This window comes from Alligator sinensis, unplaced genomic scaffold (assembly GCF_000455745.1).
Source record: "Alligator sinensis unplaced genomic scaffold, ASM45574v1 scaffold175_1, whole genome shotgun sequence".
In the NCBI taxonomy this organism is placed as follows: domain Eukaryota; kingdom Metazoa; phylum Chordata; order Crocodylia; family Alligatoridae; genus Alligator; species Alligator sinensis.
This window is the reverse complement of record NW_005842536.1, coordinates 102,704-130,101: the sequence shown is the minus strand read 5'-3', so window position 1 is coordinate 130,101 and position 27,398 is coordinate 102,704. Positions and strand designations below refer to the sequence as shown.

At 38.7% G+C, this 27,398-nt stretch overlaps 1 protein-coding gene across 1 annotated transcript in view; it reads left to right on the top strand.

Moving 5' to 3' along the window:
- Positions 1-27,398, top strand: part of NIPBL (NIPBL, cohesin loading factor) — a 128,951-nt gene that overhangs the window by 87,489 nt on the left and 14,064 nt on the right. Inside the window, 19 exon segments of the mRNA XM_025213551.1 lie at positions 673-773; positions 4,453-4,591; positions 4,827-4,909; positions 6,630-6,762; positions 8,057-8,200; positions 10,131-10,217; positions 11,151-11,365; positions 11,473-11,575; positions 12,519-12,617; positions 12,724-12,870; positions 14,312-14,446; positions 15,638-15,736; positions 16,305-16,358; positions 17,536-17,644; positions 22,035-22,171; positions 23,300-23,440; positions 23,756-23,849; positions 23,953-24,107; positions 24,306-24,396. Coding sequence (XP_025069336.1) covers positions 673-773; positions 4,453-4,591; positions 4,827-4,909; positions 6,630-6,762; positions 8,057-8,200; positions 10,131-10,217; positions 11,151-11,365; positions 11,473-11,575; positions 12,519-12,617; positions 12,724-12,870; positions 14,312-14,446; positions 15,638-15,736; positions 16,305-16,358; positions 17,536-17,644; positions 22,035-22,171; positions 23,300-23,440; positions 23,756-23,849; positions 23,953-24,107; positions 24,306-24,396 — 2,266 coding nt within the window.

Below are 27,398 nucleotides of genomic sequence, written 5' to 3'. Positions count from 1 at the left end.
GATAAGTTGCTGGACTAGCTAGTAATTCTTTTACTTTTTGTTTTCCTTGGAAAATATGAGTGAGGGAAAATCCATGATGTAAAGTTATGGGTTGAAAACATAACATTTAAAAATATATTTTGAAATTTGAAAAATCATCTCAAAGTTTGCTCTTTAAGAAGCATACTTGTTTCACACTTTATCTTCCTTTACAGGGAGAGTATATTCATTGTATAAAGGCAATACTTTTTAAACAAAAAATGATAAACTGCACAACTTTGACCTTACTACTAGTCAAATACTACATATGAGCCAAGGACCAAAGCTTAAGAAATTAAATGGAACAGATTTCTCAGAACATGTAAAAGATATAATGTTCCACGTCATATTATGGCCATACATTAAAGTCACAGAAAAAATTGCTCGCACTTTTGAAACTTTCAACATCGTTTATACCACTATTGTTTACATTTGGCATAAATCTCTACACAACTTTTTCATTATTAGTGATAATACAATATTGTTTAGGAAGTTGTAGCTGTATTACTTACAGGGAAATGTAGTGAATAATTTTATGAAGAACTATTGGTTTCCAAAAACATGGTCACTTGTATACATGTGGTATACATTTATTTTGTGTTCTGCAAAACATGACCAGTAATACATATTTTTAAATCCTGTACTGTTAAACAGGTTTTCTCAAGGTATGAAAAACATAGACAACTGATACTGGAAGAAATTTTCACTTCACTTGCAAGACTACCAACCAGCAAGAGAAGTTTGAGAAATTTCAGGTAATGAATGTTTAGGACATGATGGCATTTTAAGTTATAGATTTTATGGTGTCTGTTAATGGTCTTTAAAGTACCTGCAGTTTTACAAGTTGTAGTAATTTCTTAGAGATGTATGCTTGCAGAAATTGCTTGCTTGATTTGTCTTAGAAAACTTTTCACAGACAGCAACGTGAAATAGAGGTACATCAAACAGTCTTATAGTAATGGTCTGCATTTTCCCTGTTTCCATTACAGATAGTGCTAATTCTCATATAATTATTTATGTGAGTTTCAAAGAGATGGTTATAAATGCTCACAAAAATGCCATTAGATTTCCACCTAGAAATACAAGTAAACACAATTTCTGACTTGAAAAAAAAATGTGTATATCTTTTATCATGTTCCCTCTGGATATGTGGAACCATTTCATTCCATGTACTGTTGAAATATTGTTCTAATTCTGGTAGAAAATCTGTATACCATGTTGGATATGCCATCAGGATTGTTCCTTTTGGGAACCTTCCACGTTTCCTGTCTTCTAGGAGGGAATGGGGGATACAATCCATGACACTGTTCCTTGGAGTCTGAACTACCAGGTCTTTGCATCTGGGATCCATCATAGGATAACAGGGACAGAGAACTGGGTGAATACCATGGAGGGAAGGAGTGACTGAACCAGATGCACATCACTTATTAGTCCTCTCACTCACAGAGTAGTTACCAAATTGTCTCTTTAGGAGGAAGAATTAACTTTCCATATAAAAGGCTTAGGATATATTCCTCAAATAAGGCCGATTCCTGGGAGGATAAGGTGCTTGTATGGAGACTATGTATCTGTCTGTTTTCTCTCCTGAAATCTGCAGCAGCTTGGCTCAGTTCTGTGAAGAGGCATCTTTTTGCTGAAATTGCCACTGTATGGGGTGTATAAAAGCTGGTACTGCCCCCACTCCAGACTATTATCTTTTCAGAAAAACTTGACAGGACTAAAGAGTAAATGATGTGCATCTGTCACCCCTCTGGTGTCCACCCAGTTTCTGTCCCTGTTACTCCCATGATGGATTCCAGATGCAAAGAGGTAGAAGCTCAGACTCCAAGAAGTAGTGTCATGCATTGTATCCCCCTTTCCTACTGGATAGATGATAGAGCAATGTTTCACAAAGTGTTTAGACTGAAGGCTTGTCCACAGACTGAATCAGGCCCATGGGACTTCACCCTCCACCTCCCTTCTCCCTCTGTCCACCCACATGCTTGGTCCTGCACAGGCAGCACCTACCCAGGCTAGTCTAGTATGCTGGCCTAAGAGGGCACAGTGTGCAGTGCAGCCCCAGACCAGCTCAAGCAAGCACCACAAGAAGCACAACCCAGGACCCAGTTCTAGCAAGTGCAGTGGGCAGCATAGCATGCGACCCAGCGCAGCAAGCACTGAAAGCAGCACGCATTCTAGGCACTATACATGGGGGATGGTCTGGCACAGCAAAAGGGATAGCACTAAGAACTGAAGTAAGGGGCTCCATGGAGCTGGAGATGTTTGACACCCCTGGTGCAGATATTTGCATACATAACAGTGCAAATATTGTATGGTACCCTAATTGATAATCACTGAGATTTGAGGATATTTAGAAGGTTCCTGCACATGTCAAAAAACAAAGGGAACAATCCAGATCATGGTTACTATTTACACTTAATATAACGATAGCGAAACTAACCAGAAGTCAAGTAGTAAATAACTAAACATTTAGCACATTGAAAATGTGTTTTTCTGCCATGAAGGAAACTGGTGTGGCATTATAATAGCAGTAGTATTTTAGTATGTAGGTATTTCTTATAGAGCATATTTATGTAGAATTGTTATATATTGATATTTATATACATTGATACTGGTATGTATGTCCTCTTGGGGTTCAAATAACAGTGTGCAACTGATTCAATTCACCTGTCTTGTTTAGAGCTTTTTTATTCATGCATATCTAATTGCTTCTGGCTTGACTTCTGTTACAGAATGGGCTAATATCACATATTTAGCTCTAGGATTGAAATGCAGCATTGTATACAAAGAGAGGATGAGTAGAGACACAACCTTTGATTAAATTATATCATCCAGTAATTTTCCTTGCATCTTTAAATGGGCCTCTATTTCATATAAGATACTGGAGAACTGATTACTTTACTCTTGAAAGGGACGTTAGCATGTTTTTTATTCTGTTTTTCTGTACCCAAAGACAACCTTAAAAATGTTTTCCCCTGAATTGTGAAATGTCTAGTTTAGTTTTTGTACGTTACCATATTTACTTGAATATAAGACCCTGATTCTAAGGTGACCCCCAATAATTTGATTCTATATATGGAAAATGTATAAATTTGTTATAATTCTCCATGCATAATATCTAATTATTAGAGGTTGTATTGAACTTGTCCCCCTTCCACTGCTTCAGCATGGAAAATAAATTTGTTGGGGGGTTGCCCCTCTGTCCCCTTCCCAGCTTCTTCCCCCTGTAGCCCCTTCTTATCAGGCTTTGCTTTCCCTGAGTACATGGAAGTGAGGGGAAAATTTTGAAAACACTGATTTTGAAATAATTATGCCTGCAGTAATCTGTATATTACTATAGGTAGGTACCCATAGACTTAGTTCATCCAGAATGAATGTATTTTAACTTTTTGGAAACTACTGCAAGTTTTAGCACAAGTAATTCATGAGTACACTTCTAAGCAACACTTTTGTACCTACTTATATGTAATACAAACTATGCGTGATATTAGTCCACAGCCAAAAGGCTCATGGTTTATCATATAATTTCTTGGGCTGGGCCTCAGCAGTCAACAGTGTTTTTTAAGCCAAGTGATCCCACAGCTCAGCATTGCTAAGTGTGTGTGTTTATTCCAGATACTCCACACAAAGGATCCATGTACTAATTAGCCACCCACATATGACTGGAACCAGGTGTTCTTGTCCTGACTCCTGAGATCCTCCAAAAATTTATAGCAGATGAGGTACAGGGCAGTCTGATCTGCCTTATGTCATCAAGGGGAGGGCCACACAAATCATATGCACCAGAATGAGAGGAGGTGACAGAGGGATTCTTGGTGAGCTGTTTGGGTCCCCATTTGGTGACGTTTGCCTTCATAGAAGGCTAATGAAGAAACAGGAATCATTGGAAATGTGAAAGAAAGGTGCAGCTGAGCTGTGGGAGTGAAGAGGAAGTCAAAATGTATTCAGTGAAATGGCTCACTAGAACTTTAAAAAGAGTTGGGGACTGAGCACAGTGTATACTGCCATCTCTCTTATTCAGATGCGCTGCACTATCAGTATGTTCGCCCAGCATGGACTTTACAGACATGCTCTGTGTTGGCTGCATTTAGTCAACTTCATAGTTGGCTTCCATTATTGAGTACATGCTGCTTTGGGCAGTAGTTTAATGATAGATAATGTATTAAATGAAGTTTCTTTGTCTGTGAATGTAAGACGAGGGACTTCCCCCCCCCCCCCCCCCTTTTGCTGATTGGGGAAAAATACCTTATCTTGTATTCAAGTAAATAGGGTATTTCTTCTACAGTGTTTGAATAAAAAAATATAAGAGCATTAAAATAATAATAGATAATGATGGTGGTGATAATGAAAATTATCAGCTCAAAATGTCTGCAACATGCACCGTACACGATGGTCATAAATTAGTAAGAGTACACTGTTTATTCTCATCAACAGGTTAAACAGTAGTGATGTTGATGGGGAGCCTATGTATATTCAAATGGTGACTGCACTTGTTCTACAACTTATTCAATGCGTTGTTCACCTACCATCAGCAGAAAAAGATTCAAATTCAGAAGAGGAGTCAAACAAAAAAGTAAGACACCTTTTAAAGAGATACAAACTTGTTCCATAGAAGAATATGTACATCTATTTGCATAAATAAATGTGTGATTTCATAATTATAGGTGTGTGTAAGTAATATTTTCTGACAGTTATCCACCAAGTAGTGTATTGTCTTCCATAATTGCTTGCAGAACTGAAAATGGTGATTTGGAAGTAATGTTTTCATGTTATTGTATGTTAGACAAATTGATTTTGCTTGCTTTTAGGTGGATCAAGATGTCCTTATAACTAACTCTTATGAAACAGCTATGAGAACTGCCCAGAACTTCCTTTCCATTTTCCTTAAGAAGTGAGTAGAATCATATTTTTAGTTGTGTGGTTACATTTGGTTTGTAATTGCAGTCTTAGCTCTCAGTGCCCATTATAAACTGTAATTTGACATTTAGAGTGGCAAAATTTTAGAGGAAATTTTTAGAGAGAAAAATGAAGATGTAATCAGGTAGTTTGTGAAATGTTCTCCTTATAAGTAGAATTTGCATTACTTTAAATCATTAATCTCAGTGAGAACTATTTCACAGAGCTTTGAATTTTGAACATCTCAGAGGTTCAACAGGTTGTAACAGACATTAGCATTTCTTTGTCGAACTTGCAGAATGTATAAGCGCCACAGTTTGTCAGCTACTGAAGATAAATTAATGTAGTTCAAGTTTACAAGCTTTGCAAAAAATCTGGCAAAATTAGTCATGTAATTTATGAGAAATAGAAAAATGTGTAAATAAGTACTTTAACATTTTACAAGATCAGTACTTGTCTGCACATAATTTCTTATGAAATGAATTCCACACTTGTTTATACATTTAATAATCTGTGGTCCCTGACAGATGTTCAGTAAATGCAGGAGTGGGCTGGATCCAGCCTGCAAGACCATTCTATCCGGCCCGCAGGGCCCCTAAAAAATTTAGAAAATTAAAATTTATCTGTCCTTGGTTGCTGTCAAAGATGACAGGAACCAAGGGCAGTAGGAACCAGGGGAAGCCCTGGAGAGCTCCTGCAACAGCAGGGTCCGTGGGCCCTGCCCCTCCAGCCGGAAGCCCCAGCAGGGCCTTCTGGCCTGGGACCATGTGCCTTCCTGGCTGCCCCAGCATGGGAAAGTCAGGTAAGGGGCAGGAGCGGGGTGGGTGACTTGCTGGTGCTGTGTGTGGGGGAAAAGCGGCCTCTTGCCTGCCCCTGCTCCCTGACCGGTGACCGGTGCTCCCTGCTGCAGCTGCTTGCAGCCCGTGCAGGGCTGTCTTGAGCAGGCACAGGCACATGGGCTGTGAACGGCTGCAGCGTGGGGCAGGGCTGCTTTTCCCCCATGCTCAGCAGCAGCTTGTAACTCGCCCCCGCTGCCAGCCTGGGCCCTGCGGCAGCTCCGGGCTCGCCCGTCTGGGCTGCGCATGGCAGCAGCAGTTGCGGCCCGCCCCCGCTTGCCACACGGGGCAGTGTTTGCTGCTGCTGCCCAGTGTGCAAGCTCCAGGCAGGCAGCAGCAGCAGAGGGGCTGCAGCTGCTGCTGCCGCAGAGCAGCCCCGACAGGCGAGCCTGGAGCCACGCGGGGCCCAGGCTGGTAGTGGGGCGAGTTACAAGCTGGTGCTGAGCACAGGGGAAAAGCCCCTGCCCCCAGCCCGTCTGGCAGCAGCTACCCAGAGCCAGCTGCAACCAGGAGGCTGCAAACAGCTGCTGCCTCCCAGCCCTGGCCCCAACGCTTACCGACGAAAATGGCCTCATGTGCCATGCTCGGCACATGTGCCGGGGGTTGCCGACCTCTGAACTACAGAATCTGATGTCCATTCTTTCTGTGCAGACCATATATATACATCTTTTTTACTGTGGTGTGGAACATTAAGAAGGCGTATCTTCATTTGTCCTGCCTAGTTGAGGATGATTCTTTCTATTGATATTTCAGTTCTGTTCTGTTTTTTAGGATAATAGAAAACTGTTTTTTGATTAGCTATGTTTATATTTTATATCATGAAACAATAATATAAAATATATTGCTAAAATAACATTTTAATTGCTTTCTTTTAAACAGGTGTGGTAGTAAGCAAGGGGAGGAGGATTACAGGCCACTGTTTGAGAACTTTATTCAAGATCTTCTTTCCACAGTCAACAAACCAGAATGGCCAGCAGCTGAGTTGCTCCTCAGCTTATTAGGAAGACTGTTGGTAAGAAACCACTGCAAAATAATTATAGTGCTCTCTTTTCATCATAAAGGAAGACTGGTTATTTTGACTTACATGATAGGATCACATCTTTGAATGTTTGTGTATAATACAAGTTGCATAATGAATTTTCTGCTTAACCAGGTCAGTATATTCTGTAACAGTGGGGTCCTTCCCCCACCTTTGTTTACCCTTGCTCCAGGAGGCTGTTCCCACTGCTGCCCAGGGCACAGAGCATGTTTGCTTTAGCCCCAGCCTGGCCCTGTAGCAGCAGTGGTGGCAATTTGAGCTGGGCCTGCTGCGGTGGTGCCAGGCAGTAGAGCAGAAGTTGCAGAGGGGCAGTGAGGCAGAGGTATTAGGGGTGCAGGCATCAGTTGCAGTTCCTACCTCAATACTGGGTCAGAGCTGGACTAGAGCCAGAGCCACAGTCACTGCTTGTCCCTCTGTCACCTCGTACTCATTTCCATGTTAAGTGGGGAAAAATTCCATGTTAAGTGAGGAAAAAACCTGTATTTGGAATCAGGTAAATATGGTAATTTGCATCCAGATACTGAAATTTAGTTTGGAAAACTGATGTGATTTGAAAAAACAATGCGTTGATCACCATGTTGCTCACTGGATGTCACTTACTTCTGTCTATGAAAGTATTTTATGCATTAAAAATCTGCAAAAATTCATGTTGGACAAAACCACCCTGATTGCTGTAGCTATTCACATTGGTTATTTTCCCACAGCTGATTGTTCAGTACCAAGCACCAAAACGGATTACTCTGTAGTGTAGTCTTCTAATAAGTATCATACATTAACTTGGAGAATGCTATGATTTATAGTAAAGAAATTCAGTGTATTAATGGATGTGTAATGTGTGAATTTCATGGGTTACACTATGGTATTTGAGGACTAAAGTAGTTTATAGGCCTGTTCCTGGACAGTAGCACAGATATTGTATAGATGTGTTCCTGGTTAACTTAACTCGATTTAAGTTTCCATTTCACTGGTGTATGTAATGCATAAAAGTATGTTGCACAGGTGCAGGATAAGCATGTGTTAAGTATCATATTATTCTATGTAGGATAAATAACATGTAGTTCAATCAGAATTTTCAATAACATCTCTAAAATGTGTCTTCAGGGAAGGGCCCAATGAAAAAGGAAAAGAATTAGATATTAAAATATTGTGTATATGGCTATTGTAAATTAAATAATTTATGCACTCCATGTTATTATTTTAATATCCAAGTAAGATCAGGTAACACAAACACAAATAAGTGGATAACATTTTATCATGTTTTTACTAGGTTCATCAATTCAGTAACAAGTCTACAGAAATGGCTTTGCGGGTGGCATCACTCGATTATCTTGGGACTGTAGCTGCAAGATTAAGGAAGGATGCAGTCTCTAGCAAAATGGATCAAGGATCCATTGCCCGAATCTTGAAACAGGTATTATGAGATGCAGTGTGATTTGGTGCCTGCATAATAATAGTGAAGTGGTTGTATTAAAAAGACTAAAGTGCTGTGGTAACATGAAGTGGCATTTGGGGAATCTGTTTTATTACCTTTCAAAGACAAACTCAGTTAAGACTTGAATTTCAGCTTGCTTCTTTCAACCTCATATATTATCTTTAGTAGTAAAAGTTTTGTTGGCCATGTTAGGCCTGCAGTTATATCTGTGAAACCAGGAATGACTGTTGAGTGGATTGGAGCTACTGAACACTTTTCTTGAAAGGCTAATGCTTGCAAAAAAATAGAATTCACCCCATTGTTTTTACCTAAGTAGTATAAAAATGGTGCAGAAATGACTAGTCATTAATTAGTAGACTTGTGTGACTACACAAAAAGAGTAATCTGTGAGTAAGTTGATACCACTTTTAGACAGATTTTAGAGAATTAAACTAATAGTTGTAGGTTCAATTCTTATATTTCTCCGCACTCACAGGACTTTTTGGAACTGTTTATTTAGAGGACATGTGCGTATTGATGTTACTGATCCGAAGTACATCTGGTTTTGTGAGGGATGCAGCAGCTATCAGTACAGATTGCAAGAATATTCTCAAAATATAGAGAGAGGCTGTCTTTAAAATGGATTTGTATCTTTTTCTACCTGGACCTGTTCATGGTTAAAAGCTGCCATTCAAACTGAAGAGTAATGCCAATTTCACTCCCAAACTTGGGGATCAGCAGCCTGAAATTGATTTTTAACTTCACAGGAGAATGAATGAAGACGTTAAACACCTTTAGATTCTTTAGAAATTATTGAGAATGAAGAACATTTATCCCCTTTCAGGACCAGAACTCAAAGCAGAATCCCTCTCACTGAGCCACCTTTTCTTTATTTGGCCTTCAGGCTGTCTAGTGGTTCAGCCTTTAAAAAGAGGGCTGTAGAGACCTATGGGCAGGATTTAGCCCAAGGTTTGACGCGCTTTTGGATCCATCTTTTAGTCCAACCCCCTGCTCAAAGCAGGATAATCCCTGCATAAATCCTCCTAGACCACTGGTGCCCAACCTTTTCGCCCCATGGGCCAGATGAACAGCGTCAGGATGGTCTACAGGCCAGATCTGATCCATGGGCCCTATCTTGTGTTTGGAGTGGCAACAAGTGCGAGTGGAGTCTGATCCTGGCACAGGGCCTAATCCTGCTATATGAGGGTTTGAAATTTGGCAGAGGGGGTAGCAGTGACAGTGTTAATTGCCACCATTCCCCTGTTGACAAAATTCTGGAACTGTGGGTTGGGTGGAGTGAGGGCAAGCATTGAGCACCCTTGTCCTAGACCATTGTTTGTCTAACCTGTTATTAAAACTTTTGAGGTGGGGGATTCCACATCCTCTCTAGGTAGTCTTTTATAATGCTTAACAGCCCTCATAGTGAGAAAGTTGTTCCTAATATCCAATCTGAATTTTCGTATAATATAAGAACATTGTTCCTTGTCCTGTCCCCTACAGCTACAGAGAATAGTTTATTGCCATCCTCTGTATAACCACCCTTCACATATTTGAAGACTGTTACGATCTCCGCTCAACCTTTTGTTCTGCAGGCTAAATAATCCCTGTTTTTTCAGCCTTTCCTCTTAAGTCCCATTTTCTAGAATTTATTCACCTTTGTTGCTCAGTCTAATTTGTCCATGTGTTTTTTTTGAAGTGCAGTTCCCAAAATTGTCTACAGTGTCTGTGAACAACACATGTAATGTTGAATATAAGCTTCCTTGATTAGACCATGTGTTTAAGACTTTTGTAATTACTTGCATTTTTTGAATAACCAACAAAAGTATGCACTTATATATTATTTTAATGGGTTTGTATGCATTTGTGTGTGGATTTTATAGCCATATTTGCATCTGTGAAATATTATCTCATGATTACATATTTATTGCAGGTTTCAGGAGAGGATGAGATCCAACAGCTGCAAAAGGCATTGCTGGATTATTTGGATGAAAACACAGAGACAGATGCATCATTAGTGGTAAATTTCAGTTTTCTAGAGTTAAATATATATAAATATCACTTAATCAAAAGGTTATTTATTAAGTCACTTGTTTCTGAAACAAGCCTACTGTGGTTACACACCACCCACTCCTAAGTGGAACTCTTAGACCTATACTACCAGATCTCCATCCTTGTACTTAGAGTTGACCTGAAAATATTTCAATTTTAGGTTGTTTTCGTTACCTTCAGTATCCAGCTAATGTGGTAGCTGATTCATCTAGACCAGGGGTGCTCAACCCTCAGCCCGTGGACCAGTTTCAGGCCATGGAACTATGTAATCCCGGTATCCCCACAGGTCCAGAAATATGGTGGTGGGGAAATGGTTGCAGTTCACACTGTCATTTTCCCCCCCACCTCCTGCTGCCAAATTTCCTAGTCCTATGCAGCTGGAATGGCCCTGGCCAAGCCCGCCTCATGCAAAGGGATTGCGTCCAGCTGGACCAAGTTGGGGCCTGAAGCAACTACATGGAAACGGATGAGCTGGGGCCTGATGCACCCTCACATAAACAGCCTGCCCGGAGCTTGATGCAGCCACATGGAAGTGGCCCCCAGTCAGGCTGTTCCTGTGTGGTTGTGTTGGGCCCTGGCTAGGATCCTGCTGGACCCTACATGCTGGAATGGGCCCATGGACTGGATCCTGCCTGTGGACAGACTGGGCACTGCTCATCCAGCCCACAGGCTGAAAAGGTTGGGCACCACTGACCTAGACATGCCACACACACTTCAATATAAATTATTTAACATATTTCTTTTTCATCTTCAAAGTCATAAAAGAAAGTGTTGAATAGTATTCAACCCAGTGCTGATATATGCCTTGGTTCAACGTAACTTCCTTTCACCCTGGAAAGGAACAGTTAATAATCCCCCTTTTGTTTCTTTTTTCTCTGGCCACCTTGTTGCACCTCTCCAGTTTTCCAGGAAGTTTTATATAGCACAGTGGTTTCGTGACACAACAATGGAGACAGAGAAAGCAATGAAATCTCAGAAGGATGATGAAGCATCTGAAGGAACTCACCATGCCAAGGATGTTGAGGCAACAGGACAAATAATGCACAGAGCAGAAAGTCGTAAAAAATTTCTTCGTACCATCATTAAAACTGCACCATCTCAATTCAGTACATTAAAGTAAGTTTCAGCAATTCTTGGTTTTATTTATTTGTTAATTGTAAATTTGACTTGCATCAATTCTTTCTTAATAAGTAAATCTCAAGAATTTGTTAACTTTGTTTCAGGATGAATTCTGATACTGTGGACTATGAAGATGCTTGCTTGATTGTTCGCTACTTGGCCTCTATGAGGCCGTTTGCCCAGAGCTTCGATATTTATTTGACACAGGTAAACTGTGCCAGAAGTCTTAATACAGTGAAATACAGTTGGTTTCCTGATTCCAAACACTTATGGGGTAGTGTGCAATATCTGTTCATTTTTGAGCACAGGTATTTAATAGGCCATGATAACACCACATGCTTTCATATTCTTTTTAGATACCATAAGTGTTTGTTTTTTGTTCTCCTGCATGAATTTCACATATACCATATTGTACATAATATATTGTTTTCTTTGTGCATATACAAAAGCTTATCAAATTAGATGGACATAATAAAAAAACTACAAAATGCTGAAACTTTTCACAATTTTATTGAAGATGCATGCTTAATTACCTCATAAACATATCTGAATGGATCATTCATACAGCTGTTTAAATTCCAAGTTGAAAACACAAACTAGCTTGATCATTTGTCTGCATTGCATGATGTTGTCATGCTGGCGGTCATTGTTTTATAAGATGACGTTAATGTTCCTGCTTTATGGCTGTGATTAACAAGCGCTGGCACCGGCTTATTAACCTGGTGACATGTTTAGACCTCAGGTGATGCTTTAGATAGATGACTTTACTTTTCTTAGGTCCACTTACAGAGCACCCTTAAATTTGCGATGCACTATCCTGCTCTCCTGTCTTGGAGGCAAGAACTGCAGTGAAAACTGTATGTGGATACAAAAATCAGAGCTTAAAATGAAGGGATGGACCCATATAAACCAATCTTGTGGTTATTGCATATTGCAGTGAGGGAGAATTCAGGCTTAAACATCAGAGCTGGGAAAGCATCACTTGCATGCACCCCCTTGCTCTTGGAAAGATTGTATTAGATTTTTGATAGACAATTTTTCTCATATTACTTTGAATTATTCATATTATCCTGCTACATTTTTATTTGCATTTAAGATTGGCCACTACTTTCAAAAGGGAACTAAAATGTAATTTTTGTTTTCTTATTAGATTCTACGTGTACTTGGTGAAAATGCAATTGCTGTTCGAACAAAAGCCATGAAGTGTTTGTCTGAGGTTGTTGCTGTAGACCCCAGCATTCTAGCCAGGGTAAAAAAAGGGAACTACCTGTAATGTATATACTTACTTTAATTCATGCTTAAAAGAGATTCTGTTTTTCTTACTTTACGCTTCCCTTCTACTTCGTTCCTTTTAGCTGGATATGCAGCGAGGTGTTCATGGACGGTTAATGGATAATTCCACTAGTGTACGAGAAGCAGCTGTGGAGTTGCTTGGCCGGTTTGTGCTCTGTCGCCCTCAGCTTGCTGAACAGTATTATGACATGCTGATTGAGCGAATACTGGTAGGTCACTTCTAAAATCAGTTTATTATAAACACATTTTCTATTTATAATTCTATTGCAAAATATCTTAATTCCTGAGCAAATTATCTTTTATGATATCTGTTGAGAATCATAAACAAAAATTATGCTCATCGGGCCAAATTTGTAAAATACAACACTTTATTTTTTATCAGATTATAGTGAGTAATTAAATGCAAGTATATATAACACCATTTATAAAGAGGTAATCAGGCCACACTTAGGTTCTGTTCATCAGTCAGTATTGCTTAGCCTTCTCTGAAGACTGAGTATGACCAATGTTGAGGCAGCATACTGGTGTAACCTGGCGTGGAGTAACTTTCCAGACAGTGTATTTGCTGATTAAATTCATATTACATATACCTAAAAATGAATTGGTCAGAAGCTAGTCTCTGAGATGCAAATCCAATGTGTACCTTGTAAGAAACACAGTTGTAAGCTATTACATTCTGCAGTATTTGACATTTAAAAAAAATCTTCAGTCACATCCCAAATATGCCACACCACATTGCAGAAATCCAGGAAGTGGAGACAAAAAGCCATGGATAATTTGGGCAATGCCTTGAGTTGTAAAACAATAGTTCTGCCTCCTGACTACGTGCAGATTTGGAGGGAGCAAAAGTACTCTTGCTAAACCTGTTACATGAATGTTGAGAAGCGGGCAGGAATTTAAGAGAGTCTTCCAGCTGCAAACCTAAGTAACAAAGGATGGGAAAACTCCCTCAACTGAAAAGTCGGATCATTTCTATTCTTTATTTTAGTTATTTTAGTAAGCTGGTTTAGTTATTAACTAAAATAACTTTATTTTAGTTATTTTAGTAAGCTGGCGGAATAGAGATTTAGAAGTAGGAGTGATCTACATTCTGTTGTAGCCTACACCATCTCATGACATTTGCCTTATTTACATGATGACTAGAAAACAGCTTGCTCTACTCCATTTAGGGAAAAAGACTTCAATCCTAATGATTTAAAATTGGAAAGTGTCAGATGATTGTTTATTGGCATCATATTGTGTTCTAACATAAATCAGATACATTTGTTACATTGTCTCTGGAAAGTAACTTAAAATATTGTGATTTACAGTGTAGATGTGTGGTGACCTCTTGATTGTACTCCTTTACTGCAACGTGGGATGTGTTCTTCAGTGTCAACTGACTGTTGTACAAGATGGCTAGAAAAGGAAGGGAGTGAGTGGTATCTCTGTTAAGGTGTAGAATTTATGACGTTCTGAAGGGATTTTAGCTCTCAGTAGTGAGTAAATTCCCTCTTCTGAGGGAGAGAGTGTAGCTTGAAGTAACATGTCATTATTCTTAGGACTCCAACCATGCTGCAGTTGTTGTATTTTCAAGTCAAGTTTGCCACATTTTAATTAGTATTAATCTATACTTCTGTATTTTCAAGCATGTTTTTCGTTTCTTACCAGGATACTGGTATCAGTGTCAGAAAGAGAGTCATAAAGATTTTAAGGGACATCTGCATTGAACAACCAACATTTCCCAAGATTACAGAGATGTGTGTGAAAATGATTCGAAGAGTCAATGATGAAGAGGGCATTAAGGTAGGGCAGGTGTTTTTTTCCCTCCAAGTTACTTATTTTTTTACCTTTTCTTATTTTGATATATAACAAGTCAAAAAACGTTTTTCTTAAAAGCATTTGGAGCCCTTTAACGTAAATGTGGGGATTTTTTGGCTTTGAAAATTTAATGGAAAACTTTCAAAAGTAAATGGTTTTGCTAGCTAGGTTACTGCCAGACATATATTACATTTGCTTACTCTCCATGTTTCCTTAAATTAAGATGTTTAAAAAATTAAATTTATTTTAGACAATTTTCCCATTTGAAAATATTATCTTTGTTCCAGGTCTTTGTATGTATGTATGTCTGTTTATTGAAATAAATAAGATAACCAGCAAAAATATAATCTCGTTATTTAATTTGCAAAGTCAGACATTGAAATGTTAGGAAATACCGCCCTCATATGTTCTTTGCCACCTTAGCTCTTTATTCTTTGTTAATCCATTTTGTACACTGAACAAAGCAGCAGTCTCATGAAAACAGTATGTGATCATATAATTTTAGATTATCAATGTTTTTGCATAATGGGGTAGGATTTAGGTTGGATGGACAACTCTAAAACTGGCATTTGCTGACTTGAGTGTTTGTCTTTACAGCATAATTATCCCCAGGCCATATATTAAAGGCCTGGTGCAATCAATGAAGTGCAAAGGTTACAAAAATATTCTTTACGAACAGTGTTAAGGAACCTTAAGTATGGAGATTGCATCCATATCCTCCTATAAAACACTTAATAATTCCTACCAAATACAAGCAAGAATTTTCACTGAAATGTGTGACATCCTTTCATATGTGAAGGGCAGTTAGTTGAATAAATTAGTTCTTTCCTTTCTGTATAAGTGAATTTTTGTATTTTTCACCAAGGGGGGTCCAGTATTGATTTCTGTGTAGTGTGGATTTCCAATCTTCATGTATGACTTATCCAAGCATCCTGTCAGGCAAGGTGATCTCAGATGCAGTATGAAAATTTCTGATAACACAGGCCTAGTCTGAAATTCAGTTTTTAAGGTAGCAGATATAGGTCTTGCTTAGTAAGTGTCTTTCTAGAAGGCTTCAGCCAACTTAAGAGAGTTCTTTGTAAAATGGCATGTTATTCAGGATGTACAGGAAATAATATGGACCTAAGTGTATATCAACAAAAGGTTAAATATCTGTGACAACTTTTTTCTTTTCAGAAACTGGTGAACGAGACATTCCAGAAGCTCTGGTTTACTCCAACTCCACACAATGACAAAGAAGCCATGACCAGGAAAATATTAAACATCACTGATGTGGTATGCCTTACATATTTTGAACTGAGGCACATGCATCACTTTGTTAGGATTTTGTAACAGGTTTTTAAAATAAATTTCAATTATAATCAAGTCACTGAAAAATGTGACAGTTTTAAAATCTAGTATTTTTAGTAACAATTGCTGTTGCATCTGACAAGAAAGGCTTCTAGAAAAAAGTACTCATCAGTGTGTTGGCAGTGAAAATGGGTCTTACATTATATTTGAATTTAATAAAGTATATTCATGTAAGCTTAACAAAAATCTTGTCCCAATACTTAGCTTTAGCCTGAGTTTGATATAATAGTTACCTTTCGAATTCAATGGATACTTCAGATGCAGGAAAAGTTGTTCTTCAACATATAGGTTTTGGAAGCACCTGTAATATGATAAATACTACTGAAATATAGCTTTCAATTCAAATGTCCTGATATCTTGTAATTGGGATAATTTTAGTAAAATAGAAGAAAAGACTTTGTTCTACTTTAAATTGTATTCTGTATTGTGATACTTTAATTGCCTTTCTATTCAAATTTTTATTAATGTTAATATTGCAAATACTCTTTCTTAGGTTGCAGCTTGTAGAGATACAGGATATGACTGGTTTGAACAACTTCTTCAAAATGTAAGTAGTGACTATTAAAAACCTATTTTACTAGTATCAAGAAATCTCAACAGCTTTCTAAAACCTAGCATTAAAATGCAACTTCAGAAACTTCTAATGCAGCCTTTCACAAAAGACAGAGTTCATTCTTATTATTTTTCTAATTGAAAAATCAACTTTTTTATTAAAGTGATTGTTAGTAGGTTTCTTTTGCTGCTGCTTTTGTCTCTAGCTCTTAACTTCATATGTTTGAAAGCCTAATTATTTAATAGCTACTTAAGAATGAACTTGGAACCTAACCCTGGAGCCTGTAATAACAAGGAACTATCACACCTCCGTAGATGTAATTTATTTCCTTGCCATAGAAATGAAATGTGCTTATAAATGAAAGTATATGTAGTTTGGGTAACCAACATGGGAAGAGAAAAGGCCATGAAACAATGTCCATCACTTTTTAAAATTCTGCAATGCTGTATTTCATTTGGTACTTTTCAGTTATGTTGGAATAAATTAGTCAACTATCTATAATCTATCATTTTCTTAATCTAATTTTTAAATACAAAACAACTTCAACACTGGGACTTCTATGCAGCACGTTGTCCTGTCCTGCAGTGAAATATGAATAGTTCTATTACCAGTGAATATTTATTGTAGTTAAGGGGAGTAAGAAAAATAAGTGAAAACATGATAATACAGTGCCAGGGTAGCAACTCATATTTGCAGACAGGGAGCAAGGACAACATAAAAATATAATTTAGGTATTAGGAAGTGAACTAAACAATAGTGAGAAAAGACAAGGGTAATAGAAAAGTCTTTGAACCTTTTCTTAACTCAGGGAGATATGTCCTCTCATTAAATTTTGCAGATGAACTATGCTTACTTCCAAATCCGTTCAGTTAAAAGAATAAATTTGTCTGCTCCTTGGTACCTTTTCTCTGACTCAAATTTTAAACTTGATTTTGTTACCTTTTTTAATGAAAATATTTAACTTTTTGTTTCCGGCTAATGTTTTTCAGAGGTTTATAGGGAGAACATGGATAAATTATAGCATGGATAAATAAATAGCTGTAATTCGTATTTATCTGTGGTAATCATTATAAAACAGACTTTACTAACTAACTACTAATTATGGGACAGTTCAGTGTATTGCTATTGAATGTCACTTCTTAGTTGTCTGCTGTTTTTCTCTCTGCTGTAGCTGTTGAAGTCAGAAGAGGATGCTTCATATAAACCTGTGAAGAAAGCCTGTACTCAGCTTGTTGATAATCTGGTTGAGCACATTCTTAAATATGAGGAATCTCTAGCAGGTAATGTAGTTATGTGCAGTCCAGTCATATAATTGCATTACTATGTTCATATCAAATTGTACAGTAAAGTTTGCCAAAATGTTGTCATTTCTTGTAAGAAAACTAATAGTGGATTCAGGTAGTGTCCCAAGACATTTAAATTAAAACTTTTTAATGTTTAGATGAATTTTGAAGTGCTATTATAATAAAACTTTCCTTTGTTGCTGGAAAAAAGATGCAGCTTTTCTTTGTTTCTTCATTAAAGTTTTTCTAATGCTGCTGGTTCCTGATTGTTATCACACTGGAGAAATAAAATGTCATTTAATGTATAGCAAGAGTAAACAGCTAGAAGCTAAAAGCAACTAATTCATATTAGGGATGATGTTCACATTCTAATAGTGAGTATGAGTTAAACGGTCATGTAAACTATCAAGGGACAATGATGGATTCTCCATCTTGGTTTTTTTCAAATCAAGACTGCATTTTTCTGAAAGAAATCATATTTTTTTCTAACAAAGCTGTTAGACTCAAGACTGGAAGAAATATAGTGGTCAGTGATAGATAAGATCAGACAAAACCAAATAATGGTCTTGGATGACCTTATACTGTGTTAAGATCTGCTGTATAGTAAAGTGCTTTTTATAGCCACACGTTTAAAGCAATGAATGCTTTATGTAGCACTTTTTACCTAGTAAAATGCCATATAGATCAGATTTTAAAAAATGTCTTACACATCGCGACTATTTAAAACCTCATAAATATTTGAGTTGGTGAAATTACTCCCATATTCCAAGTAGGGGTCACTCAGTTTAGCATTTTGTACAAAAGAAAATTAATTTTTTTTATTTGCATTTATGGTTTATACATATTGTGCATAAAAAGGCTTGATTTTTTTTATACTAAATTTTATGTTGGAAAAAATAAATTATACATTTATTTTCCTCTATATATTTTTTATGATCGTCAGAGTTTATAGATGACAGATTATCTAAATATTATAATATATCCAATACAGCTGGCATCTTTTTAACACTATTTAAGATAGTAAAAAGTTTTGCTTTGCTAGAATTACAATTCATGTTTTTGTTTAAATACTAGCTGTAGTAATATCTATATATAGATCACTAAGGCAGTTTTAGGGCCTGACAATATTTACAGTGGTTCAATTTACATTAGCTTTTTACACCTTTATAAATTACACTAGGATCTGGAACTGATAGAGTAGTTTATCCCACTCTGGGGGCTTGGTCTAAATAAGCATTGGGGTTACAGACTAGAGATTTGGTTACCTTTATAGTCTGAAGGGAACAGATAGGAGCATTGAAGTAGAGGATACAAGCTTTCTTCCCTGTAGCATCACTGTTTGCTGCCTTCCATGACTGCCTCACTCAGCAGACTCCAAAGGGATATTGTGATTCATTATAGTTATATAGAGCTCTGTCTTTTCAAAAGCACAAACAATACTTTTGCAGCCATTGCCAAAACAATTTGGATAAGTATCCCCATTATAGAGAGGGAAAAGCAGGCACAGAGATTTGTGTAGGAGATACTTGCCAAACTATGGTACGTGGAATTAGACTTGGATTTTAATGCAAGCATTACCACTGAATCTGTGGGCCCCAGGCAGGCATTAAAGTAATGGCATTACTGGGATCTGAGGAATTTTATGCCCCATCCCAAACAGCCCCCATCCTGCCATACCAGACATTCCTAGAAAGATGCTCAATGTTTGGGATGGGGCATAAAATTTCTCAGATCCCATTTGTGCACTGGGGCTATCTCCAGTCCAGAGCCAGTTTGAAAGCTGAGGACAGGAACGAAACCTGGAAAAAGAGCAGACAGTAGGCACTCAGGTCACAAAGGCCATGGACGCAGGTGTCGCGGTGGATGTAGTCTTTCTGGACTTCAGCAAGGTTTTTGACACCGTCTCTCACCCCATCCTAATTAATAAACTAGGCAACTGTGGCATAGATGCCTACACAGTCAGATGGATTGCAGATTGGCTGAAGGGTCGCACTCAGAGGGTGGTGGTGGATGGATCATACTCGACTTGGGGGGAGGTGGGTAGTGGAGTCCCCCAGGGCTCGGTCCTGGGGCCTGCGCTGTTCAATTTCTTCATCAGCGATCTTGATGTTGGGGTGGAAAGCAACCTGTTTAAATTCGCTGATGACACCAAAATTTGGGGGGAGGTGAGCACGCTAGCAGGGAGAGAGAGATTGCAGAAGGATCTGGATAGGTTACAGGGGTGGGCAAACAGGAACAGGATGTGTTTCAATACGGACAAGTGCAGGGTGCTGCACTTGGGTAGTAGGAACCAGCAGCACACTTATACGATGGGGAACTCCCTACTTGAGAGCACGGAGGCGGAAAGGGATCTTGGTGTCATTATTGACTCCAAGATGAACATGGGCCGACAATGCGAGGTCACGGTTGGCAGGGCTAACCGGACCTTGTCGTGCATCCACAGGTGCATCTCGAGTAGAGCCAGGGAGGTGATCCTCCCCCTCTATGCGACGCTGGTCAGGCCACAGCTGGAGTATTGTGTCCAGTTCTGTGCGCCCCATTTCAGGAGGGATGTGGACAACATGGAGAGGGTCCAAAGGAGGGCCACCCGCATGATCCGGGGACAACAGGGCAGACCCTACAGTGAGAGACTGCGGGACCTGAACCTATTCAGCCTCCACAAGAGAAGGCTGAGGGGGGACCTGGTGACCGTCTATAAACTCACTAGGGGGAACCAGAAGGGTTTGGGGGAGACGCTGTTTCCCCTAGCCCCTGCTGGCATAACAAGGAGTAATGGGCACAAGTTGATGGAGAGGAGGTACAGATTGGACATCCGAAAAAACTACTTCACAGTTAGGGCGGCTAGGAGCTGGAACCAACTTCCAAGGGAGGTGGTGCTGGCCCCTACCCTGGGGATCTTTAAGAAGAGGCTGGATACCTACCTGGCTGGACTAATTTGAGTCCCGTTTTTTGTTTAGGGTTCTTTTGTTGTTCTCCCGCCCTGGCGGGGGGTCGGGCTAGAAGATCTATTAGGTCCCTTCCGACCCTAAAACTATGAAACTATGAAACTTTAAAGTGTCAGCTGCAAGGGTTTTAAGGTTCCCTGTGGCAAGGGATCCACCTGTCCTACAGTTCATCCTAGCCCAATTCCAACAACCAGCAATTGAGACCAGGGCAGCCCCAGGCAGGCTGCTGATCCAGGATGACCCAGGTCCCAATGCTGACAATCAGGTGATTGTTGGCATTGATCTAATATGGCATACTACGCATTCAGTTTACGGTGCCATACAAACCAGGCACAAAGATGTTCCACATTTTATGTTCCATTTTACATGGAACATCTTTGTGGGTTGTTTACCATTTTATGGTGCTAGAAATTGGCTAAACATGTGGTGTGTTGCTATTTATGATGCAATTAACATGCTAATTGTGCCATAAATGTCACATGTGCCAGAAGCCTTGTTCTTAAACAAATCTTTTCTGAAACTATATTTCTGTACCTATAAAATGGGAATGATTTGTATCTGCCTGAAATGGATTGTGGTACATAATGTTGATAAAGTGTATTAAAATCTTAGGATGATTTTGAGGTATTTGGTATATGGCCAAAATACAACCAGTTACTGACTTCTGGCCGACAAAAAGCATATTAATTCGTGACCCTGACAGATAACATTTGGGGTACAGGCAAACTTTTTATCCACTAGATAGAAGAAGGAGATCTTGCTCAGGAGCATGCATCAGCAGTTACAGTATTCTGGAGTAATGAGTGTTTGACTGGATCATCCTAACTTTGACCCTGAATAAAGCAAGGTTAAAGTTGGAATGGTTTTGCTACAAGTCTTTCACTACATAATCATGTAGACATAATAGCTGCATTGTTGTAACAGCTTTTATTAGTATACTTTGATGTAGCCATAATTGTTACATCTGTCTATACCCTTCATTTAGGAGCAAAGTAGCTATCTTAGTAGGAAGTGATTATAAATGCAGAAGTTGAAAAGTTTTGCAGGGGGCTTTAACAAAGAATTGAGGTCTATATTTGAATAACATTTTTGGTGCTTTAAAAATAAAACAAAATTTTTTTTTTTTTTTCTTCTTACGAACTAAAGTTTTATTTATATAATTCTGTCTTATAGTCAGAAATCATTTTCTGGGTTTCTGGCCTAGGACAAGTAAACAATTTAAAACTTAATGAAATCGTGAAGCTTTTTTACTTGTTGTTTTACATATTTTCTTGTCTTTAATCTGGTAATTCAGTTTTCTTATCTAATGAAGATTTACGTGCCATTTTTGAAGAATACTTTATCACTAAAATTTGTTCTTCTACACCATATGTATTTACTCTCTCTATTGACTAGACAGTACTTGTATTAAATATACTTAATGCATTTTTTAATTTTTTCAGACTCGGACAACAAAGGTGTGAATTCCGGTCGCTTGGTAGCTTGCATAACCACTTTGTTCTTATTCAGCAAAATCAGGCCCCAGCTAATGGTCAAACATGCCATGACAATGCAGCCATACCTTACCACTAAATGTAGTGTAAGTAGAGGAAATTGTAGTAATCTTTCACCTAAATAAATCTGAATATCAAGGGTTATTTTCTATGTATGATTAAATTGAGGACAGGGGTAAAAAGCAGCAAAAATATTTCCACCATCTTGCCTTATTCTAGCCTGAAGATAGAGAAAAAACTTAGTGATTTTTTTTCTCCCAACCCTGCTCTCCCACTACCAGATCTCTAGCACAATTTTTTTTTTTCAAAATTTGGCATGGCCAAAAATTTGCCAATAATCTTTCTTAGTTTCTATCTAGAAGTAAACCTCAAAGATTTTCTTATAAATTAAAAAATCCTATTTGTGTAGTTTTTAAGAAGTCAATAAATAGTGGTGTGTTTTATTTAAAATGCATCTAGCATTATGTTTTAATATTATTACATTCTGGTTATACTCATTCTTAAGCAAAAATCCATACATTAGTTCTTCAAACAACTGTTTCCCCTTAAGGTCTAAATCGCTTATGCAGTGGTCTTTCTAAAAAACAGCGGTTTAACTGTACCTGTATAGCTTCTTAATTTTGACCTTTGTTCCCTAGTTCTGATGTTTCCAGTAACTGCAAATATATAATTAGTTTAATATTTTAATAACCCGTAGTTAGATTTAGTCATGCCATCACAGCTATCTTTTACCCTCAATACTAAAATCTCAGTTTTGTCAGTTTTTCATCCTGTTTGAATTTTTTTTTCATTCCAGTTACCTTTGCATTAAATATGCATTGCTGCTTATGATAGCAAATTAACAGGAACCCACTGTGAATGTTGCTGCTTCTGTTTTCATTTAAGTTCCTGTGATGAAATTCTTGCCCCATATTTAACTATTTTTTGTGAATATATCCCATTTAAAGATATTACTGTTAGGCTATTACTATTCTACAAATATACAATCTAAACTCTGTTCCCTAAACTTTCATACATACTTTTCCTAAAATAAAACTGGTATGTTATACCCAAAACATTAACTTCATACCTTACAGAGAAATTGGATTTTTGTATGTGTATATTTTTATTAAAATGTTTGGATTAATCATTATTCTGTCAGATCTCAAATAACATTAGTTCATTAGATAGGACTGTAACAAAAATTTTAATAATTTTAAATGTTATCCTAACAGACACAGAATGATTTCATGGTGATCTGTAATGTTGCAAAAATCTTGGAGCTGGTAGTGCCACTAATGGAACATCCCAGTGAGACCTTCCTTGCCACTATTGAGGAAGATCTCATGAAACTCATCATCAAATATGGCATGACAGTAAGATTTAGTTTCTACTATTCTGTGTTTTGATTCAGTTAATGAATATATGTTCTAAAATACAAGCATTAAAATGTCTTCACTATTAACATATTTTAAAACCAGGTGGCTGTAATGGTGGTATGAATGAATGCTTTTGGGCTTAAAGTTCATTTAACTACTTTAATGATAATGTGCATGCACTGAGATTTTTCATGGCAGTCTACCATTAAGTTTGATAGATGTTATGCATCTATATCCCTGGACTGTCTGAAAATCTCAATTCTGACTCCTAAGTAAATGATAATATATGTTTCTATTCTGTCTTATTTTCAGGTTGTGCAACACTGTGTGAGCTGTCTTGGGGCTGTTGTAAACAAGGTTACTCAAAATTATAAATTTGTGTGGGCTTGTTTTAATAGATACTATGGTAAGTTAAATATCAGAATACATAATTTTCAATCTTTTAAAAGTTGCGTGTGTCATTTTAAGGTTGCAGTATTTGGCATATTAATCATTTTCTCTCTCTTTAGGTGCACTTTCAAAATTAAAAAGTCAACACCAAGAGGACCCGAACAGTACAATACTTACAGCCAATAAACCAGCACTCCTTAGATCCCTTTTTACTGTTGGAGCACTATGTCGGCATTTTGATTTCGATCAGGAAGATTTTAAGGGTAACAGTAAGGTAAAATATATTGTATTTATTCTCCCTGTGTTTTCTATTGGAAAAAAAATATTTAATACATATGTTATGTGAGAAGAGAATAGTCTTCCTAGTTTGAAACAGTAAGTTAAACTTTACGCTGTGAGAGCATTTTAAATAGAAGCTGATTATTAGCTATTTCCTCTGCAAGTAGATACTATTTTCTTCTAATTTGTCCAGGTTAACATTAAGGATAAAGTACTTGAACTGCTGATGTATTTTACAAAACATTCAGATGAAGAGGTACAAACAAAAGCCATTATTGGTCTAGGTAAGAAATATTAAATGTTATTTGTTTTGTTTTAACAGAATCAGTAATTTTGCATTTTGGACAGTGTGAATATATTTGTATTGTTCTGGCACCAGAGTTTATATTAATTTTATACGGATCCCTTAACTGTAGATTTTGGTTGGTTTTGAATTTTAAAATTTTGCTTAGTAGATTTTAAATATACTGTATTTACTTGAATATAAGATGAGTCTTTTCCCCCAGTCAGCATGGTGGGAGAAAGCCCCATATCTTATATTCACATACAAAGCAAAGAAGGGAGCAGGCAGCTGCTGTGGCTCTGATTCTGGCCCTGAGCCTGGGTTGAAGCCAAAGTAAGGCCCACAGCAGCCTTCTGCCTTCCTCCCTCTTCCCCTCCCCCATCCCGGGGAAGAAGTGAGCAGTGCAGAGGGCAAGTGGGCCACCTGACCCTCCCCCAGCCATTGCTTTTCCTGCTGTAACAGTGGTGGGGGGGATTCAAGACAACCCTCCAATTCTTAGATTCTATTATAAATTTTCCATATATAGAATCCAATTATCACAGGGTCTTCTTATATTTGAGTAAATATGGTACTTGCATGTTTTAGGTTATTTGAAAATAGCTTATAGCTAAATGATCAAAGAGGACTGTAGCTGCACATTATTGGGGTAGATATGTTTTTGACAATACATGTTTTCTTCATCATGCATAGTCTTAAAAAATACCAGATTTCTAAACTGGTGGTGGTATTTTTCCAAACTGAAGGAAACTAAAGTTTTGAGTTTCAACCCCTAAGACATTAGCTTAAAAGATGACTAGAGAACTAAAACTTCTGGGAAAGTTTTCGGGCAAATCTTCAGCTAAAATCAATCCAGTTATGACAAGTCACATTAGCTGAGAATGTTCTCCTTAAGTGTCACCAGAAAGTGTCTTAGCCCATGTTTACTAGTTCCTATTTGAATCATGGCTAATGTGTTTCCATTTAATAGAGGGTTCTTTCATTTCAGTCATCATCATGATTTCTTATTGACTTCCGGTAGTGAATGAGTAACATGTATCGCACATTGTTTGTGGTCCTATATAGCGAAGCATAAGTAGTGTCCTACCTATTATTATTACTCGAGCCATGTTTCATCAGTCCACTAGATAATCACATGTAGGTGCTGAGAAAACTCTATCCTGTGTGATACCACAGATCTTTAGATCAGGGTGGGCAAAATGCAGCCCGGGGACCGGATGCAGCCTGCCAGGCCATTCTGTCTGGCCCATGGGGGCCCCTAAAAGATTTAGAAAATTAATATTTATCTGCCCTGGGCTGCCTGTTATGCAGCCCTTGATGGCTTGCCAAAACTCAAGTAAGCGGCCCTCTGCCCAAAATAATTGCCCACCCCTGTTTTAGATGCATCCCTCTGTGACTGACAGTATAATACATGGTTTGGGACATGATATTCTTCCTGGAAGTTTTGGCTTAGCCACAGGGCTCTAAGGGTTAGACACATGCCTTCTCTAGATACCAGCTTCCATGGCAGAATAGAAACATGAAATCCATGTTAGACTAAATATAGTATCTTGATACTGTTTTATCCAGCTGAGTCAGTTACTTATAGTAGGGTAACCTTATTTCCAGTTCCAAAAGAGAAGACACCTGCTAGGTGCACACGGGGGGAGGGTTGGGAGGTAAATGACTTTGTGGGGCAGTGATATGTCAGTGCTCTGGCCTCGCACATTCTATTGCCTTTCACTGCCAAGCCAAAGTCCCTCCAGCTCTGCTGCTGCCCATCACTCTTGACCTGGGGATCCCTGGCCCTGCCAGTGTCCCTCACTCCCAACCCACAGTACCCTGCCTCCCTGGGCCACGCTAGTGCCCCTTTACTCCTGACCCACAGTTCTCTGCCCCACATTCTGGACCCACAGTCCCCCCCACCCCTCACTTGCAAGCCACAGCCCTCTGCTCCCTCTGTCTTCTGGTTGCCCTGCCCCTGCAACCTTTTTCCCACTGTGAGCTGCTGCCTACAACCTAGCCCCCTCCACAAGTTGCAGTCCCACACCCCAGGGTAACCAGATGCTGCTGCAAGAGGGAGAGAAAAAGGCAGGTGCTAGGATCCTGGGGTGCCTTGTCTCCTGTGGCAGATAAGCTAAACTGAACTTGATAGGTGCTAGGACCATGTGGACATCTCATCTGCCCCCAGCCGGCCATCCAGTTCCCAACTGCAGCTGGAGCGTGCCTGGGCAGCTTCTCCCAGTGTTTGCAGGCACCTAGTAAAAAAGAAAAAAAATCCATGGAAACTGTGTTGTAGACACAGCAAATAGAAATGAGCAAGTAAAGGAAAGCAGTAATTAAAAACTATTATATCAAAAATACATTGATTTGATTTCTTAAATCCTTTTAAAGTAGCTGTTCAGGTGTGCTGGTCAGACATCAGAACAATTCACATCCATTTGTGATTAATTATTACCACATTGAAGGGAGTTGTAGCCCCTTTGGTTTCGTCTTTAGCTGGTTTAAGTGATAAGAAACTAATTCAAATCTGTAACACAACAGAAGTTCAATGCACTTAAACTGCTTTCAAAATTGCCAAAACTGGTTTAAGAGAAACCTGGTTGGATGTAGTATCAGACTGAACTGATGTAGGTCAAACCAGTTTATGGAACTTCTGTCCCAGACTCCTTCCTGTTTCAAGTTAATTCACAGTCCCTTGGCATCTCAGGATGCCTTGCAGCCTCACCCCTCTGTTTCCTAGCTGGAGCAGAGTTGGCCTCACCCCTCTGCTTCCTAGCTGGAGCACTATCAGTGGCAAGCTGAGAAAGGGCATGGCAGGGACCCCAGCTGGGGTCTGTCTGGTGGGGCAAAGTAGCCCCTGTGAGACTTTTTCCTGCTCCCTGCTCAGAGAGCAGGGAAGAATCTGACAGGGGCTGTTTCATCCCTGCCAAGCAGACCCCCGCTGGGGTCCCATGCAGGCCAGTGAGGAAGCTTAACTTCCCCTTCCCCCTCCTCCTCTGTCTCAGCAAGCCAGCTGGGGCTGGG